At 38.7% G+C, this 17,072-nt stretch overlaps 1 protein-coding gene across 2 annotated transcripts in view; it reads right to left on the bottom strand.

Moving 5' to 3' along the window:
- The window catches only part of TRRAP (transformation/transcription domain associated protein), a 138,112-nt gene that overhangs the window by 27,374 nt on the left and 93,666 nt on the right, over positions 1–17,072 (bottom strand). Inside the window, exons 58-63 of one of the 2 annotated variants that reach the window (XM_090023203.1) lie at positions 11,946–12,174; positions 11,387–11,652; positions 10,400–10,500; positions 6,172–6,373; positions 2,117–2,281; positions 553–643 (exon numbers count right to left, since the gene is read on the bottom strand). In XM_090023203.1, the coding sequence (XP_089879329.1) occupies positions 553–643; positions 2,117–2,281; positions 6,172–6,373; positions 10,400–10,500; positions 11,387–11,652; positions 11,946–12,174 (1,054 nt within the window). The remainder of the gene's footprint in view (positions 1–552; positions 644–2,116; positions 2,282–6,171; positions 6,374–10,399; positions 10,501–11,386; positions 11,653–11,945; positions 12,175–17,072) is intronic. The other variant, XM_090023204.1, reaches the window with a different exon arrangement.

Genomic DNA, 17,072 nt, shown 5'->3' with positions numbered 1-17,072 from the left:
AATTGTATGGGCGGTTCACTGAAAGACAATTATCTCAAACATGAACATACACACTAAAAATAAATCTTAAAAGTTGTCTTCATCCATCAGGGAATGGAGTGCCACGTGACCTGGACTTGCAATCAACACTGAACAGACAGGAGAAAGGATGGATTTTCTGTTAAAATTGCTTGCTGGGACCAGAGACTTGAATTCAACTGTGCATGCCCCTGGCAAGTAACTTAATCTTACCCTAGTCATGTATTGGGGATAATTGTACATTTAACAAATACAAAAATCCATTACTGAGCGTGCGCAGTTTTCATATTAATGTGATGAGGATGCATTACTGCACCTACCCAATGAAAGGTGTTTGTACATAATTTTGAGATGCACCCCCTTCCCACCCCAAAATAAATAAATAAACCGAGTCTTTGATCCCAAAACATAACCGTGAACATTACCTCAGCTCTAAGCATGACTAAGTAAAAACTCATTTTCTTAAGTAGTCAAGGTGTCTCACAACAGAGACAAATTTGCAACACTTGCCAACTGCCAGCCAGTCACACTCACCACTTTTGTAGCGCTCCCGTTGTTCTATCTTCAATGTCAGATACAGAGTCCTGATTGGGAAGTAGACAGCCTGGGGATAGACTCTTCCCACCTATTTAAAAATAAATATGCAGGAAATAACATTTATTCACTATATCATTTGTTTACAGATGAAATCATGCCCAACCACAGATCAAGTTTACAGCTAAGCAATAGTTGTACTAAACACATATAAAGCAATTCCTTGCTTTACTAACAATTTTTGAAAATTAAAGTTCATTTCAGAAACAACACATGCAAGGAGAATAAAATGGCAAGACTTCTCACTGTAGTAAGGAATGGCTAATAGGACCCTCACTATCACACTGCCTAGCACATCTGAAAATACAGCTAGATAATCTGGACCAGCTCAAAGATTGTACTGGTGCATAAAATGGAAGAAAAACAGATATAATGATACCAGTTAGCCTTCAAATTAGACCATGGCTGTCAGTGAACCAATGCTGTTAGTAGCTGGACCTGTAAAAGAACCACCTTAACCTACATAATTGCAACACTGAATGAAAAAAAAAAAAACCCAAAAAAACATTTTAGGTAACGAGAGATACCACTCACAACAAACAGATTTTATGGCTCCTATGAAAAAGCTTGAGTAGACATTTACATGCAGCTTTTGTCTTTAAACTATAAATTTCAACATCCATTAAATGAGAGAAACAATGTTGCTAAGTAGTCTATTTGACAGAGGAAAGCATAGGATATGAAGAACTTTCGCTAGCTATTACTTATTTATTATACTACTTACATCCAAATGGGAAAGATAAAAGGAAGCAATCTTACCGTGCCCCTAACGGTTATAGTGTGTAACTGGGCAGAAGTCAAGACATAAGGTATACACGTGCTATGATGCCAACCCATGAATAAGTGATTCAAGAGGCATTTAAATGACAACAGTTCATTTCTAATGAATTTAACCATTACATTTTTTACAGCTAGGAACTAATTCACAAAATCTGGTATTTCTTGACACCCTTCCTCCTACCATCTCCAAAGATAGGCTCATGAAATGCATCCACTGATCTGTACAGAGACCCCATCAACTCTCAAATGGAACTGAAGCACCCCCTACAAACTTTGGGAAATTGTATCCAGAAGAACTGTACAAATAGGTTTCATTCCCAGTCCTCAGTAGACAGTTGAGTCCATGCCTATAAAGCAAGGCAACATCAAACTGGAATGAAATCAGCTGATGAAAAAAGTCTCCTCAAGACTTCTGGAGAGTACTAAATATCCATTTTTCTTTGCAACTGCCATTTTGTTAATACTTTTGCTCTCACACATCTTTTTTCTCTCTTTTAAGAAAACCTCCATTTAATCCCTCAAATTTCATCCTCACTTCTTCAACTATTCCAACCCCTCTAGTATGGAAACATATTAGAGAACAGTATCAAATGCACAGACTCTGAATTTTAGAGTTTCCTTCATTTTTCTTTAAAAAATATTTGTAGCTGGTCAACAGAAAAAAAAAAAGTATGAACACTAAAAGGTATCAGAAGCTATCTTCAGTCACATGCATGTATCCTACCTGACTAATGAGATTTAGAAGGAGCTTGCCCTCTGAGCCAACTAAGCATGTTAAGAGCTGTGGAATCCAAGCCAGCCACTGGATAGGTGGGACACCAATACAATATTTGTCGACTGCATCTGCTAATGTGTTCTTATCATCATCAAAACTCAGTAACCAGAGAACCTGAAAGAAGAAAAGTTTCAAGAGAACATATTAAGTTGTCTATTAAAGTTATATCATATGGAAATCAAGTTTCTTCTATAACTAATTCACGGTATCCGATTCCTAGGAACTGACATTCTCCAAACACATGCAACTTCAGGTTCCTAAATACTGGCCGAAACATTTATTCTAGGAGGAGATAACCCAGTACCAGCCAGCCCTATTGCACAAGACAAAATATGCCAAAATCAAAATCCAACGGTCATTTAAAATACTAGACTGTATAATCTGATATCCACACAATCATTAAATAATAAAATATTCCTATTGAGTTTTATATTGCCAAGTGAAGTACATTTTTTAAGCTCCAAAAAGGTATCAGGGAAAAAAACTTGTAAATCATGAGAATATTGATAAAGAGTTGATTATACCTAATATCATTCAAAATCAACTAATAATTAGTTACATTTTTGACAGAGTACGTGTTAAAACCACTACACAGAAAGATGCATTTTCATTAATGAACATGTAAAACAAGGTATTGCCAAATGTATCCAGTGGTGACTGCATCTTAAAGAGTAGAAACTATCTTCTCTCATTCTTACCTTGGTATAATTCTGGAAGAAAACCTAAAGTACACATAGTTAGGTGCTTTCCATGCTGACTTTATGAACACAGAAAAATTTGATCCCCTTGGAGAATGAAGGACCTTACTGACATTATTAGAAATGATTTCTGCTTTCTTTCAACAAGGAGACTTGTGTCGTGACTGTGCCAGGAATAATTTACATACGAGAAACTGGATGCATCTTACTGAAATGTAACAAAGGAAATTCTGAATAAAAGTGATAGTGAACTACCTTAACTTTAACATCAAGGAGGGTAGAAAATTGGAGGGCTTAAAAACCTTCATGTGTATGTGTGTGCGTATACGTACACACGCACACGATTCCTACTTCCCATTACATGGTGCAAATTCTAAGGTCTCTTTTCATAATGCACAAATACTTTCAAAAAAAACAAAAGCTTTCAAAACAAAGTTCACAGAAAAATGGGCTTAGACTAAACAACCCAAACACGTCATTAAGATGAAAGTTTCAAAATCTACTGGGAAACAATGTTAATATCATTAAGCAAGTAATACTGAAAGTTGTGCAGTAAAAATGTCAAATGCAAAAATGGGAAAATTAAGGCCTCAACAGCAATGTAAATTTGGATGTATAGCACATTTCCTAGCCTTCTTTTCTGTCTATTTCTCATTCATAATGTAGACAAGACGTTATTAAACTAAATGATCTGATACTGGAATGTTTGTCTTTTTTTCCTGACTAACTGCATAAGCAGTTTTTGCATTTAAAATATAAATGAAGATATATCAAGCACCTTTTATTTAAGTATCTAAGTAATTTTTATTCTTTAAGACATTTGAAGTAAAATGTGGTGATTTGCCAACAAAGCATTTCTAGTTAGCAGCAGGGCACAAAGGTGGTAATTGTGTTTGTCTAATGCACTAAAAATAAAAAAAAAAAAACAAAGCCCAAGAGATTTCAGAAAGGGATGTGCTAATTTTGTTTGAAGACTCTCTGGGTAAAGTTCAACCACTGTTGACATTGTGGCAGCACGGATGCATTGTTACCACTTCTGAAAGAGTCAGAAGGGACAAGCCTCTACAATTAAATTGAAGAAAGAGGTAGTGGTAAAGTAGCTGAAATACAAAAGAAAAAAAAATCTGCTACACAGTTAATTCTGTGTTTTGACTTGTTAAATATTCGGGCGAGTTAAAAGGCAGAATTCAAAGTGTAAAAGCAAGAAAAGTTTAGCTAATGGTTTTTTGCCTTAACATTTTGTCTAACTGGACTGGGAGTTGATTCTTTAGCATACTGGATGTGCCACTCTTACAAAGGATATTTTTTGTACCTGTGGACCTATGAAGGCTGGGGTGGTGCAAAAATTGATAGCCCAGAGGGTACAAACTAAAGGTTGCAACAGAAGCGTTCGTAGCACAGCCCTGTCAGATGCCAACGAATCTGCAAAATCAACTAAATATTGGGAATGCACCGATAAAGATTTTTTTGGCCAATACTGATGTTTGATTATTAACCAGCCGTATTGGCCAATACCAATCAGATCGCTGATATGCAGCCCGGCAGGGTGGAGAGCAGTGTCTAGCTGGTAAGAAGTGGGTGGGGGGAGGAAGGACCAAATTGAGGCCACCACCATGAGGGAAGGAGGGGCACGCACTGCCCAACCAGGGCAGGGTGTGGGACAGAGCTAAAGAGGATTAGAAAAGGGCCAGCGTGGTCCCTGTTTTCAAGAAGGGGAGGAGGGAGTATCCAGGTAACTATAGGCCAGTTAGCCTCACCTCTATCCTTGGGAAAACCTTTGAAAAAATCATCAAGGATCACATTTGTGGGAGTCCAGCAGGAAAAATAATGCTGAAAGGCAACAAGCATGGGTTCATAGCAGGTAGATGCTGCCCGACTAACCTTGTTTCTTTTTATGACCAGGTCACAAAATGCTTAGATGCAGGCGACAAGGTGGAGGACATCTACCTGGATTTTAAGAAAGCCTTCAATATAGTATCTCATCCTACTCTCATAAATAAACGGAGCAGCTATGACAGATGATTACAGTCAGGAGGGTGGCAAATTGGCTAATGAGATGCATGCAGAGTGGTGGTGGATGGGTCAGTGTCAACCTGGAAAGATGTAGGCAGTGGAGTTCCCCAAGGTTCGGTCCTTGGAGCATTGCGGTTCAATGTCTTCATCAGTGACTTGGATGAGAGTGTGGAGAGCACTGCCCAAATTCACGGATGACACCAAATTATGGGGTAAAGTAAACGCCCTAGTGGGCAGGGAATGAATCCAGGTGGATCTGGACAGGTTGGAGAAGTAGGCAGAACAGAATAGGATGCACTTCAACAAGCACAAATGCAAAGTGCTGCACCTAGGGAGAAGGAATCACCAGCACACTTTCAGGCTGGGGGATGACTCTCTTTACATCACTGTAGCAGAAAGCAATCTCAGTGTCACAGCTGACTGCAAGATGAACATGAGTTGTCAATGCCACGAAGTGATCAGTAAACTAATGCCACTTTATCATGCATTAGCAGGTGCATCACAAACAGGGCTAGGGAGGCGATACTTCCCCTCTATGAGACACTGGTAAGGCCACAGCTGGAGTACTGAGTCCAGTTTTGGGAGCCGTACGTACTTCAAGAGGGATGTGGATAACTTTGAGAGGGGCCAGAGGAGAGCCACTTATATGATTATATGTCTGCAGGTAAAGCCCTACAAAGAGAGATTCAGGGACCTGGATCCCTTTCAGCCTCCACAATAGAAGGCTGACAGGTGATTTTATGGTTGTCTACAAATTCATATGGGGGGGGGGGGAGAGACAGCAAGGGAGGAGTCTAGAAGTAACTAGAAAGGGTTCCCAGAATCTGGAACAGGTTTCCAAAGGAGGTGGTGCTCTCCCCTACCCGGGGGTCTTCAAAAGGAGACTGGACAAGCACCTGGCTGGGGTCACCTGACCCCAGTGCTCTTTCCTGGCCAGGGCAAGGGGGTGGGCTCAACCTGCTGAGGTCCCTTCCAACCCCAGTATCTATGAATCTAGTACCCATGCATTCAGTGATGCATACTGAATTAGATTGAGATAGTGGACTAGATGACCTACCGAGACCTTCCAAGCCTACTTTGCTATGATTGTCTATCATTTAATTACATTCCTAATTCCCCACAGTTATTTTGGCTTACAGAAACAGCACAAAGCAGAGTATATGCTTAAACTACACCAATAATATTAACCCTGTCAATGTTGATATGCAAGGGTTTAATTTTGCCTTGGTACGCAGCTGTGTACCAGCCAATGGATTATTATTATTATTATTAAACACATTTTTTAGGCCTTACCTTTGCTAAATATTTTCTTGATTTGCTCTCATTCTGATGGCGACAGGCATGCAGATAGCAAGTAATGGCAGATACACCTAGATGTAGCTGACGTTCTTTCACAAAAATATTCTCCAAATAATCGCCCCACATTGCCCAGGCTTTCACTAACACGTCATGCATCTGCACTGCTGCAGAAAAAGCTTTGTTTGCTTCTTCTGACCTGCAGGATTACAAGTAGTGAAAAGTGTGAATATTCATTTTACCTCAATAAAAAACAAATATCAAAATAACTAAGCTACATAAGAAAGTCACAGTGGTAATATACCCAGGGCTGAACCTAGTTATTTGCTTAATAATAACCACTTGGTTTTTTACTCATTTCTCTGGTAAAAGAGCTCATCCATATTATTACGTCGGTTTTCCATTATCTGTCTTATGCAAAGTTGGACATTTATGAAAACAAATGCTTCATAAGGGGAACAGAAAAATCCTGTTAAAAATGTATGGCTGCCAAGAAAGTGCTGCAAAACTTCCTATTATGAACAGCAGACTATGTTTTTAAGCAAGCTCTCACAGCTAATGCTGAAAATGCATTAAGTAGTCTTTCTTCTTTCTTTTTTAACAATTAATCTGTTCATGCCACTGTCGTCTTCATCTGTGAAGTCACAATCATCTGTGGTAGCCTACCTCAGCATTTTCTAATGATAATCAAACAAGCTTGAAAAAGTCTGCGGGGGGGGGGGGAGCGGAGAGGAAAACTAATTTACAATTAACCACTTCTGGCAAAACTCCAATATATGTGCCTTGTGTGACAGTAGGAATCCCACACACTTTGCCCTGCAAAATTCTCTGTTGCTGATTTACCAGCACTATAAGTCTGATCCACTCCAAATACTTCACACAGCTAGGTCACGGGGAAAAGTAGCTCGTGCAGGTATGATCTTTAGGTTTGAAGGAAGAAAAGTTAGTTTTCATCTCACATTAACATTTCTCCCTGAAAAGCACATCATTAGTACTATGCCAGGCTGCACTTGCACAGAATGATCTCAGAAGATGCAGTGAAAACTGACCAGGGTTATACCTGCAACAGATGGAACAGGGCATGAAACCTTGGGGGAGAAAAAATGGGAAAGAAACAGAAGCGATGGAAAAAAGTGTAGCAACAAATGCTTCCTTGTGAAGAACAAAAATGGAATAGAGGAGGTTACGTGGTAGAAATCACCACTGGACTGGTCATCTATTTGCAGTGAATCCAAACTCCTCGCCCAGAAACCAGACTCAAATGAGGATCCTATCTATCTAAATGAGGTTACAAAATCAGCATGGCATGGAAGGGAACACTTACAGCTCTACTGACAGAACTTGTAACTTTCAAGAGTAAAAGCAAGGGCGTAAAGGGGAAAGAAAAAAAAATAGACAACATCTATTAAAATACTTAAAGTTTCAGGAAGAAGGATTATAAAGGTTTTTGGCAACTAAAAAATAGCATATTGAATTGGTAACCTTGAAGACTTTCAACATTTTCCCCTCCAATTTTTGTATTTGAGGTGAATCATCCTTTTTTAAATTAAACTTATGAATCTGTATAAAACTGTATACGTGGTAAATTACACTTGAAGCAAAAAAAGTTAACAAAGAGAATAAAAACTACAGTTTAGAATCTATTTAAATCCTGTAAACGCTCATATTAATACATGATATACATACCAAATTAAAAGATGACCATACAATTTACAATCTGGAGTGATACAAACTAGCACTGGGGGAAAAGTACAATACGAATGAAAATAGCCTCGTCTATTGAACAGCTTATTTAAAAACTAATTAGCCTCAATTTTATCCAACCACTTAATTTTTCTCCAACAGCTCGCCATGTCCTAGGCTTTGCAGTCCTGGAGCAGATTACTATGGGAACAGTCTGATAAATGACTCTCTTTATCACTACTTTCCATTTCTAACAACAGGATTTGTCACTAGTCTTTCCTTTCTCCCCTTGCTCCGTGTTATCTATCACTCTGACACCTCTGATGACTCTTTTATACTGCTTCTATCACCTTGCTTGCAGAGTGGGCAGCAAAGAAGGATGGTACATCCACAGGTGACCTTTAGCTTCCTATGCAGTTGACACACAGAAAATACCTCTCTCTTTCTCAGAGACTGCAATTTAAAACTTGCCCCCTTTTCCTGTTTAAAATAGGATTTTCTTACTAAAAACAATGCTTAAATTTGGTACGTTTTTGGCAAGCGGAAGAACGAATTAAAGAGTAAATATCTCTTTAAAAGATTACCATTCTACCCTGTAGAACTACTTTGAATACAGGCAGACAGCTTTAATTATTTACTTCATCTGCCCCCACTAAAAATATAAACTGCCTCTTTTAGATGAGGTGTAAAACTAAGGCCCATTTGTGGTCATTAAAGAACCTATTGCACTTTCCATCAAAGTAATTACATTCTGCCTATTTAAAATTCTCTCTAGTTTCCATTGGAGAATATATTCATCATTTTCTGACCTAAACTGCTGTGTAGTGTTGCAGTGTATAATTTAAAAGCTGATGGGTTTCACCTAATAAACAACTACATTGCAGACGTGAAGTGTTTCCCCTGCACACCAGATACAGGAATACTGGCTGTAGAAGTATATACACAAAACTTCTTGAATAATACCGAATTTGTGAAGGTATCACTGGAAACAAAGTTTGACCAAGAGGTCATAAATTAATTGTCCTACTGGATTAAAGGCACCACACATCCTCCTCAGTAATAATAAACAACTTGTTAACACGAAAAAGACAGGTGACAAATAGGGGACCATGAAACGGGCCATATTCAATTTGGATTCAGCCCGAAAATCAGGGACAGAGATTGGATTCGTTGATTCGGATCACTGTCCCCAGTTCAATTCATCCAATTCCAAATCCAAAGATTCAATGCGGATTCAGGCGAAACAGCCATAGACTCAGCTTTAAAAGTTTTTTCTACTTACCTTAAGGTATCAGGTGCAGCTTGCGAATGGACAGCGCATCCCACAGGAGCGTGGGGGGGCCCACATGCTCAGCAGCGAACCTGGAAGTGGACCGGAAGTACTATCGGGCTGCTTCCGGGTCTGCCAGGGAGAATGCTGGGCCCCACCCCCCGCCCCTCTCAGCTCGGCAACTGGCCACAGGGGGACCCCGGGTGCCCCCCCGGTGTCCCCCCCAGACCCAGGAGGCACCAGTCACCAAGCCGGGGGTCGGGGCTCCACAGCAGACCCGAAAGTGGACCACAGTAAGTGCTTCTGGTCCACTTCCGGGTCGGCTGAGCATGCTGGTTAGCCCTCTGCACTCCTGTGGGATGCTCCATGCACCCCAGCATCGCAGCATTTGAGTCCCTGCTACCTAGAGGTATGTAGAAAAAATGTTTAAAACTGTCTCCATGTCCAAATCTCTCCAAATCCATTTGGAGGGTTCTGATTTGACTCTGAGAGATTAAAGGGTCCTCTCATTCAATTTGGATTCAGAGATTCAGCCACCAAATCGGGATTGAATCAAGGACCAAAGCTTCACACAGCCCTAGTGACAAAGTGGATTGAAAAGACAACTCAATACTGGGTGTTTAAATTACTGCTAACAATGCCTCCACAGTTCACAATATGTTATCCCCCAGTATGAAAACAGTTTACACCTGGTCTTTCTGTGTCTTGGGGAACTGTGATCTAGCTGTTTTGTCCAACTAATCCAAATTACAGCAATGAGCTGCATTATTTTAGCAGTTAATAAGGGGATAGACAATGAACTCAGATTAGAAGGCCTTGTTCTAGCAGCCCTAAGTTTATGCAGCTTTCTCTTGTTTGAACAGTACTCCAGAAGTTAATTCTGTATCCAAAAAAAGTGTTTCCTTTTGGCAAATACTATCATACTAGAAATCTGTGCACTTGTACAACCTGTATGTCTAGTGGACTAGGTATGGAATTAGGAAAAGGTCTGGTTTGCACCCCTAGGTGTTTGCATTCTCTCCTCACCATACATAAAACTACTTGAACAGAGATGAGGCAAGGATTATTTTAGTTTGTTTCTAATATTTGAAGATGTACAGTAGTAAGCATCGTTAGTTCCAACATCGCAAAAACCAAGTGTCAATTTGTTCCTATGATCATCTTTTACCTGCTTTTATACTGGGTTTAGCATTTTAAAAACTTTTCTGCTTAAATATTTTGTTGAAACATCCCTGCTGAAATTCCACCAGATGCATGTTCACCCATACTTACTTGTTAATCTGAGCTAGGAACATTCCTTTCAGTGCATAGAACTCAGCAGTCATCTCCTTGGTGAAATACTTCAGATTAGTTGATTCAATGACCTCAAGGCCCTGTTAAATCCATGTTTGTGAAAAAAGTTTGTAATATTAATTTTATATCAATATAGGACAATGCTTTCATAAAAAAGGAGCCAAAATAAAACTTTAAAACTTAACTTGTAACTGAAACAAGCCACTAATCAATATTTTTAAAAAGAATTTCCTATTTTTTTTTTCCTAAAATCTAAGATGATAGTGATTTTTTTTTTAAATCTCCATTTCCCCTTCTTATGAAATTCTTTCCAGAAGGACTATAACTTGCATTTGCCAGGTGATAGATTCACTTCTCTATTTTAACTTCACTAACCCTATACTCAATCTCAGCTTTTTTTTTTTTTTTAACCTATAGTCACATCCCATTTTTCCATTCCATTTAACTTGCTCAGTTTCACTTTTTGTACGTCGACATTCATCACATATGCAGTAGGTCACTTAAAACTTTGGTTTAAGTCCTCACTTAGTCTTAGGACAAACAGTCTTTTCTCTGTTAGTCTTTTCTCCTTTTCTCCATACAGTATGCCTTTAATGCACCTTTCGTTTATATGTCTCTGTATCTACACAGAAATATAAAATCTATAGATAGTTCTCGCTCTCTCGGTAGATATCTATTTTAATACAGATTTTAGAAAATTTGCATGTTTTTTACTATGCTGATTGATTCTTTTGAATTATATTTTTCTGTTCATTTCGTTAACTAACTGTATTTAATTTTGTTACTTCAAATCACTGTCTTTATGCATTCATACATTAGTCCCTTGATTATAATCAAGTTTTGGCATAACTGGGTGTCCTACTTCAGCCCTTGCTCTCCACCTGACAAACCTATTATGATCAACATGAACCGAATTCATTTAGGAGTACCAAGCAGCATGCCTTAACGCATATCTGATTCACATACCTGCATGCACTCATTTTTGCCCATGACTCCCGCCAGCTGAAGGTAGCATTTAACTTGCTGTCGAATCTTCTGAAAACAATCCACAATAGGTACAGTAGGAATAGTATGAATACGACTTAATATGTCCAGTGCCACATTGACCAGTCCTTGTTTTCGGGCTATCTTTCCATATTGGATAATTGCTGAAGCTGAAGCATGAACTCCCAACATTGCATTGTTGGAACTGGGATCGTGCTGAGAGCTATTCTCATAGGCCGTCACAATGGCTGGAGATGCAAAGGAAGTAAAAAGTTAAGGATTAGAAAACAAATGGTACGTAAAACAAAATTTTACCAGTTATTAATGACATATGAACATATGGCTTATGAAAGTGGAAGATTAAGATACATTTTTCAAGCTGAAGTTTAAGCATGGAAAACAAGAAACTTTCAAAATTAAGTTCTATTTCAAAATCTTCACTTAACGAACAAAATCAACTAGACTCAAAGTGCTTAAAACTAAAGAAAGGAGACATTTAAGAAAATAAGTCTTTTAAACAGTGTGTTGATTGGAAAATTACATGATGAATGCATGCTGGACCAGGCAGTTTTACCCTGGTAATGATGCTGCCTCCACATGAAAATGCTGCTCCAGTGAGATAAGTCATCTGATACAATGGGTAACCTGTTCCGCCAAGTCTTTACAACAGTTTTCATATCATGTAAACTGTTGTTCCTCCCAAGATTAGTTGGCTGTAGTCCTGCATTTATTTGAGCTGCTTCTTGAAGCTCTATGATTTGCTGAGCTGCCTAAAGGGATTTAAAGAATATAAATTAAAATAGAAGCAAATCTTGCCCACTAATTAGAGAAGTCCATTTTAAGACTCCAGCACTACACAAGTGTAATCAGCTGATGACATCATTTTGTCTGATGAAGATCGCCATCAACACTTTGACCCTTAAGTCTCCTAGAACAACAACTAAGCTATGTATATTGTTAGTTTTGCAGAACTGGCTATTGATAGGGTATCAGGTGACCTCAGGACTTTCAAGTAAGACAGCCAGTCAGTCTATATAATTCAACACTAAGCCAAAAATAAAGTAAAATATCAATATTTTGACCTTAAGATGTTAGTAAAGGGGGGGGGGAAAAATCACTGACACACTGACCTAACAGCATGACTGAGGCATGCGCTCTGCCTGAAAATCCCACGCTTTTAAACAGGTATCTACACATTCAGGTTCAAAATTTCAGTATGGTAATTTTAATCTCTCATCTTCTCTAGATAGGCAAATGAGTACCAGAGCGATGCAGCTGGCCGTGTTAGTCTGAAGCGAGGTAGAAAGCAGGGCCGATGTGCACCTTACAGGACAAACTAAGAGATATAGAGCAAACATTTTTGCGAGCCCAAGCTCACTTCATCAGATGCTGTGAAAGGACATGCACAGAGCAGTGTATAAAAGATAGTGTGTGATTAGAATACAAAACACGGGAAGGGAGCAGGGGAGTGGTGAGGAGGCAGTGCTGTGGGAGGCAAATAAGCAATAAACCCATAGGAACAGGGGACCACAAAAGTTAACCATGTAATGGGATAAGAATGAGTTTCTTCTGTGGTCTCTTCTTTGATGACACTTTACACAGTGTCATCTTTTATGCACCCAGCATAGCTTACCAACTCTAGCCATTGTTTCCCAGTAGTAGTACAGGTTTGTTTCTGTATACTTGGAAGAAAAAAAATTCTTTTTCTTCCCCCAGTCAAACACTGAGCAGCTATACTAGGGTTTACCTCTAAAGGAAACAACTAAATAACTTTATACATATACAGTCCCTGTTATCTGGCATGAGTGAGGAATGCCAGGTACCAGTTATGTAAAAATTGTGGTTATCTGAGGCAGATAACATGGTGTAGTGGGGTGGCAGCAACAGTGCAGGGTGGTAGGGGACAGGGGTGGCTGCCACGCGCGAGCTTTCCTTGCCCCACCAAGCAGAAATTCCAGTTAATAAAGTACCCTGGTTTGTAGAATGCAGGATAACAGAGATTTTACTGTACTGGATTGGGCTACAAACACCTTCCTATAATCTTGCAGTTTATGTCAGACTTTTCTCTCTTTTAAACCTTTTTATTCATGAAAACCAGAAGAGGGGTGAATCTGTAATTACTCATAGTTCTTGCATGTTTTATTTCGCACTAATATTTTTTTCACATCCCTAATCCAAGTGACATGATTCAGATTAAGAAAACGATTTTCACACCTATTTAGTTTTCTTAGATAAACTAAAGGAACAAACAGAAGATGGCAGCAGTCTCACACCTATTAGAAGTAGCAGACATCTTGTTGAACTTCAACAATCTATAGAAGAGAATCACAAACTTTTATTGGAATTTAATTATCTGAAGTACAATAAAACTGATGTACTATTCTCTAAACTAATTCTCAACAGATACCAGTTGTATTCACTGTTAATCAACCAAATAAGATAACTGTCAAAAAAAAAAAAGAGAAGAAAAAGAAAAAAAGAAAAAAACCTCCACCCCTCAGTCCACAGTTACAAAGTCAAATCTGTTGAAACAAAATAAATTAAGCAAAGTAATATTTTCCTACAATCATCTCAGTATCAGCTCACACAATAGCTTAACCTTCATTCTACTCCCATTCATCATGTAAATTTAATTTTCTTGCAGGTATTTAATCATGCACTATCTGATATAAAAAAGTAATTACTGCAGTGCAAATTCACTGTTGGGTCTGTGCCTTTGTCATTCATTGTCTATTTTATCACTTCTACACAGGGGATATATACATACATGTAAGATTATTAAAAATACTAACTTTAATTGATGCTACGCATCTGGAAGCTTTTAAATATTGCACTTAGTAATATTAATCCTTTTATATTACACGTTCGAGAAACATTCATTGCCAACCCTGGGGAAAAAAAGCTTAAAGTAACCCAGTTCTCAGCAACAAGGAGTTAATTCAATGAAGGAATTTTCTACATGTAATATCTATGCTGAAAAAGATGCATCTGCTATTATTTATACGAGCTATATCCTAATACTCCCAAGAGATATATAAACCATATATACTCCTTCAAACTAGGTAATACGACCAAAACGATTAGAGAAATTCAAGGGAACAGGCTTCTGCATAAGCTATGTCGACAAGTATAGTCATTTGAATTAAATCAAGCCTAGGTCTTTCAGTTTTAAAATAGTCATCTTAACAATTACAGAAGCCATGCAAAAGTAAGGGGAACCTCATAAAACTTGACCATCCATTAAAAATGCTTGAGTGAGGGCTTTCTACATGAATGCATTGCTTATGGAAGGTGTCATTTTCTTAATATTAAAACAAAATCCAATTAATCTATAAAACTGGAACAACAAAAGAAAAGACCTTGTAAATTTCTTGTCCTTGACTTTGACATCCACTTCAGCCCATGTTTTGAATGCATCATACCTATATACTTAAGGACAGTTCTGTTTCCAGTGCCAATTCATTTAGGATTTTTTTATTATTATTAGAACTGCCCATGAAACTGATGTTGAGTTTTAAATTACATGGATACTGGCCCATTAGGAAGTGAACAGAAACCACCAGCTGGTAGCAAGTATCGGACACTATTGTGCTGGACTGCATTCAAAAGGGTGGCTTACATACAACCACCTGAAAACCTCTCTCAATAGTAATGAGCCAATTTTAGTCACAGGGTGGATTCTATACAACACCAAAAAAGATAAAGGTAAAACCAAGGTAAATTTTATAAAGGTCATAAACTTTTGAGTTGGTCTTATTTTTCCTAAGTGATTTGAGATACTTGGGATATATAATGCTGCTCCCAAATACACCCCAACCATCTACTGCCATTTACACATGCTAAACCTAGAAATAGGGCAGTGAAGCCATTTTGGGGCATCTCCCCAGACCACACTCGATCTCCATTTGTGGCACATTTGATAGCAACGGTGAAAAACGGTTTTGGAGCAGCTTCCCAAGGGCACAGAAGAGGCAGCCTTGAGTAAGGGATATGCTAATTAGATTAAGAAGCACAGATTTTGAACACATCTAGCGCTCTACCTAAAACTGAAATGCCAGTGCTCCAAAAACAAAACAGAAGACAATCGCATGAACAAGTATAGATGTACCTTGTGTTTGCAGGGTATGCAGAAGATTTGAAGACGTACAAAAATCTAGCCTTAAGTTCTGTTAAATATTGCAGCACTTTGAGAAGGTTATTAAATGATAACAAAAAGAGGACTTTAAAAATTTGTTTAAAACCAAGCTTTTAAATAAGCACCCTAAGGACCCATATAACAAGGGAGACTAAAACAGGCTTTTATTTCTTTTATCCGAAAGGAAATAGGCCCTTGCAGAAATGTAGATAAAAGCATGCGTATGTTTGAAGTCAAAGTAACTTCTGTTAAAAGTGATTCACGGGTTGACAGTGAGCTCAACCTTAAACTAGGAATGTGAAATATTAGAGAAAAGAAAGCATACATGAAGTGAAAAGGAGCACAGCCATTTTGGTTAAGCCAAGTATGTATGTGTGGTTATACATTTTCCAGCTTAAACTACAATGATTTCCATTCATAAGAATAAAACAGTTGACGCGAGACAGCATACACACAGGCCGTGTGAAAGCCAGGCCCTAGTTTTGCTTGGGACCATGCATTAGTATGCCGCAGTTTTATGAGAACAGAGGCAAATGCTTCACAATCCAAAACTTTTTTCATTATTTTAAATATATGGCATCTGCAAGAAAAGTCATGCTACTTAGACTACAGGATATTGAATGAATTGCTCATTTTTATGCTTGTGGTCACTTCAGCCTAATATTAATGATTTCTTTCTCACTTTCAACACTGCACACATCAGTGGACTGTTTCATTGCTAGGATTTTGACACCCAGAACATCTCATTTTGCAGGCAGCCTGCCCTCAAAACTTCACTCCTATTCATATCTAGCAGGTTATAGACATAACTCGTCTCCATCTTCCTCTCCTGGTTAGGAGCTTTTTGGGAGTAGGACAGCCTACTTTTGGGAGTAGGACGTCCTTAGCACCAGGTCTTGCCTGGCCCTGTCCTTGTACCACAAACGAGGACATCAGAGCCTGTCATGGTTAATAACAGGGGTCCTGGTAGACCTCACCGGTCAATGCAGGGCCAGCCTTGGGTACAGAGAACTTCGTCTGAGCTACTCTTCTACTCTCCAGCACTTCTACAATTTCTCCTATGAGCGGTGGAGGGGTGTCTCACTAATGCCACAGCTTTGAAAAAGAAACTCTTCTTTGACACAACCCCCAGTCAATGGGATTTTTCAAGACTATCTGGAACTCGGATTCTAAGAGCAATGTGTCAATATTCCATAACACACATTTTTCTTTGAATAGCATCAGCTTCAAGCATTTGCCTTGGGTCAGTAAGCATTACCAGAGCCAAAAGTAAGCCACAGGTTTTAGTCTCTGAAACCTGTATTGCATTTATAGTAAGTTAAAATTAACTGAAAAGAAAACTGCTTAAAGACAGATGCTACATCTCCAGAGCTGTAGTAAGGAAACACGATCCATATTCACCCAGGGCCCGATTCCAATGTTCTTTCCCCCCAGCCCCCGCCTTCCTCAAAAGATACAAGGTTTTTACCAATGTTTTACCAAAGTCTTTCTGATTATTAAATTATAATGCTTGCTACTGGAAGAACAATCTGG

This window comes from Crocodylus siamensis, chromosome 12 (assembly GCF_052110815.1).
Source record: "Crocodylus siamensis isolate JL-2025a chromosome 12, ASM5211081v1, whole genome shotgun sequence".
Taxonomy (NCBI): Eukaryota; Metazoa; Chordata; order Crocodylia; family Crocodylidae; genus Crocodylus; species Crocodylus siamensis.
Note: the sequence above shows the minus strand (reverse complement) of the source record. Positions and strands in the feature narration are given on the sequence as shown.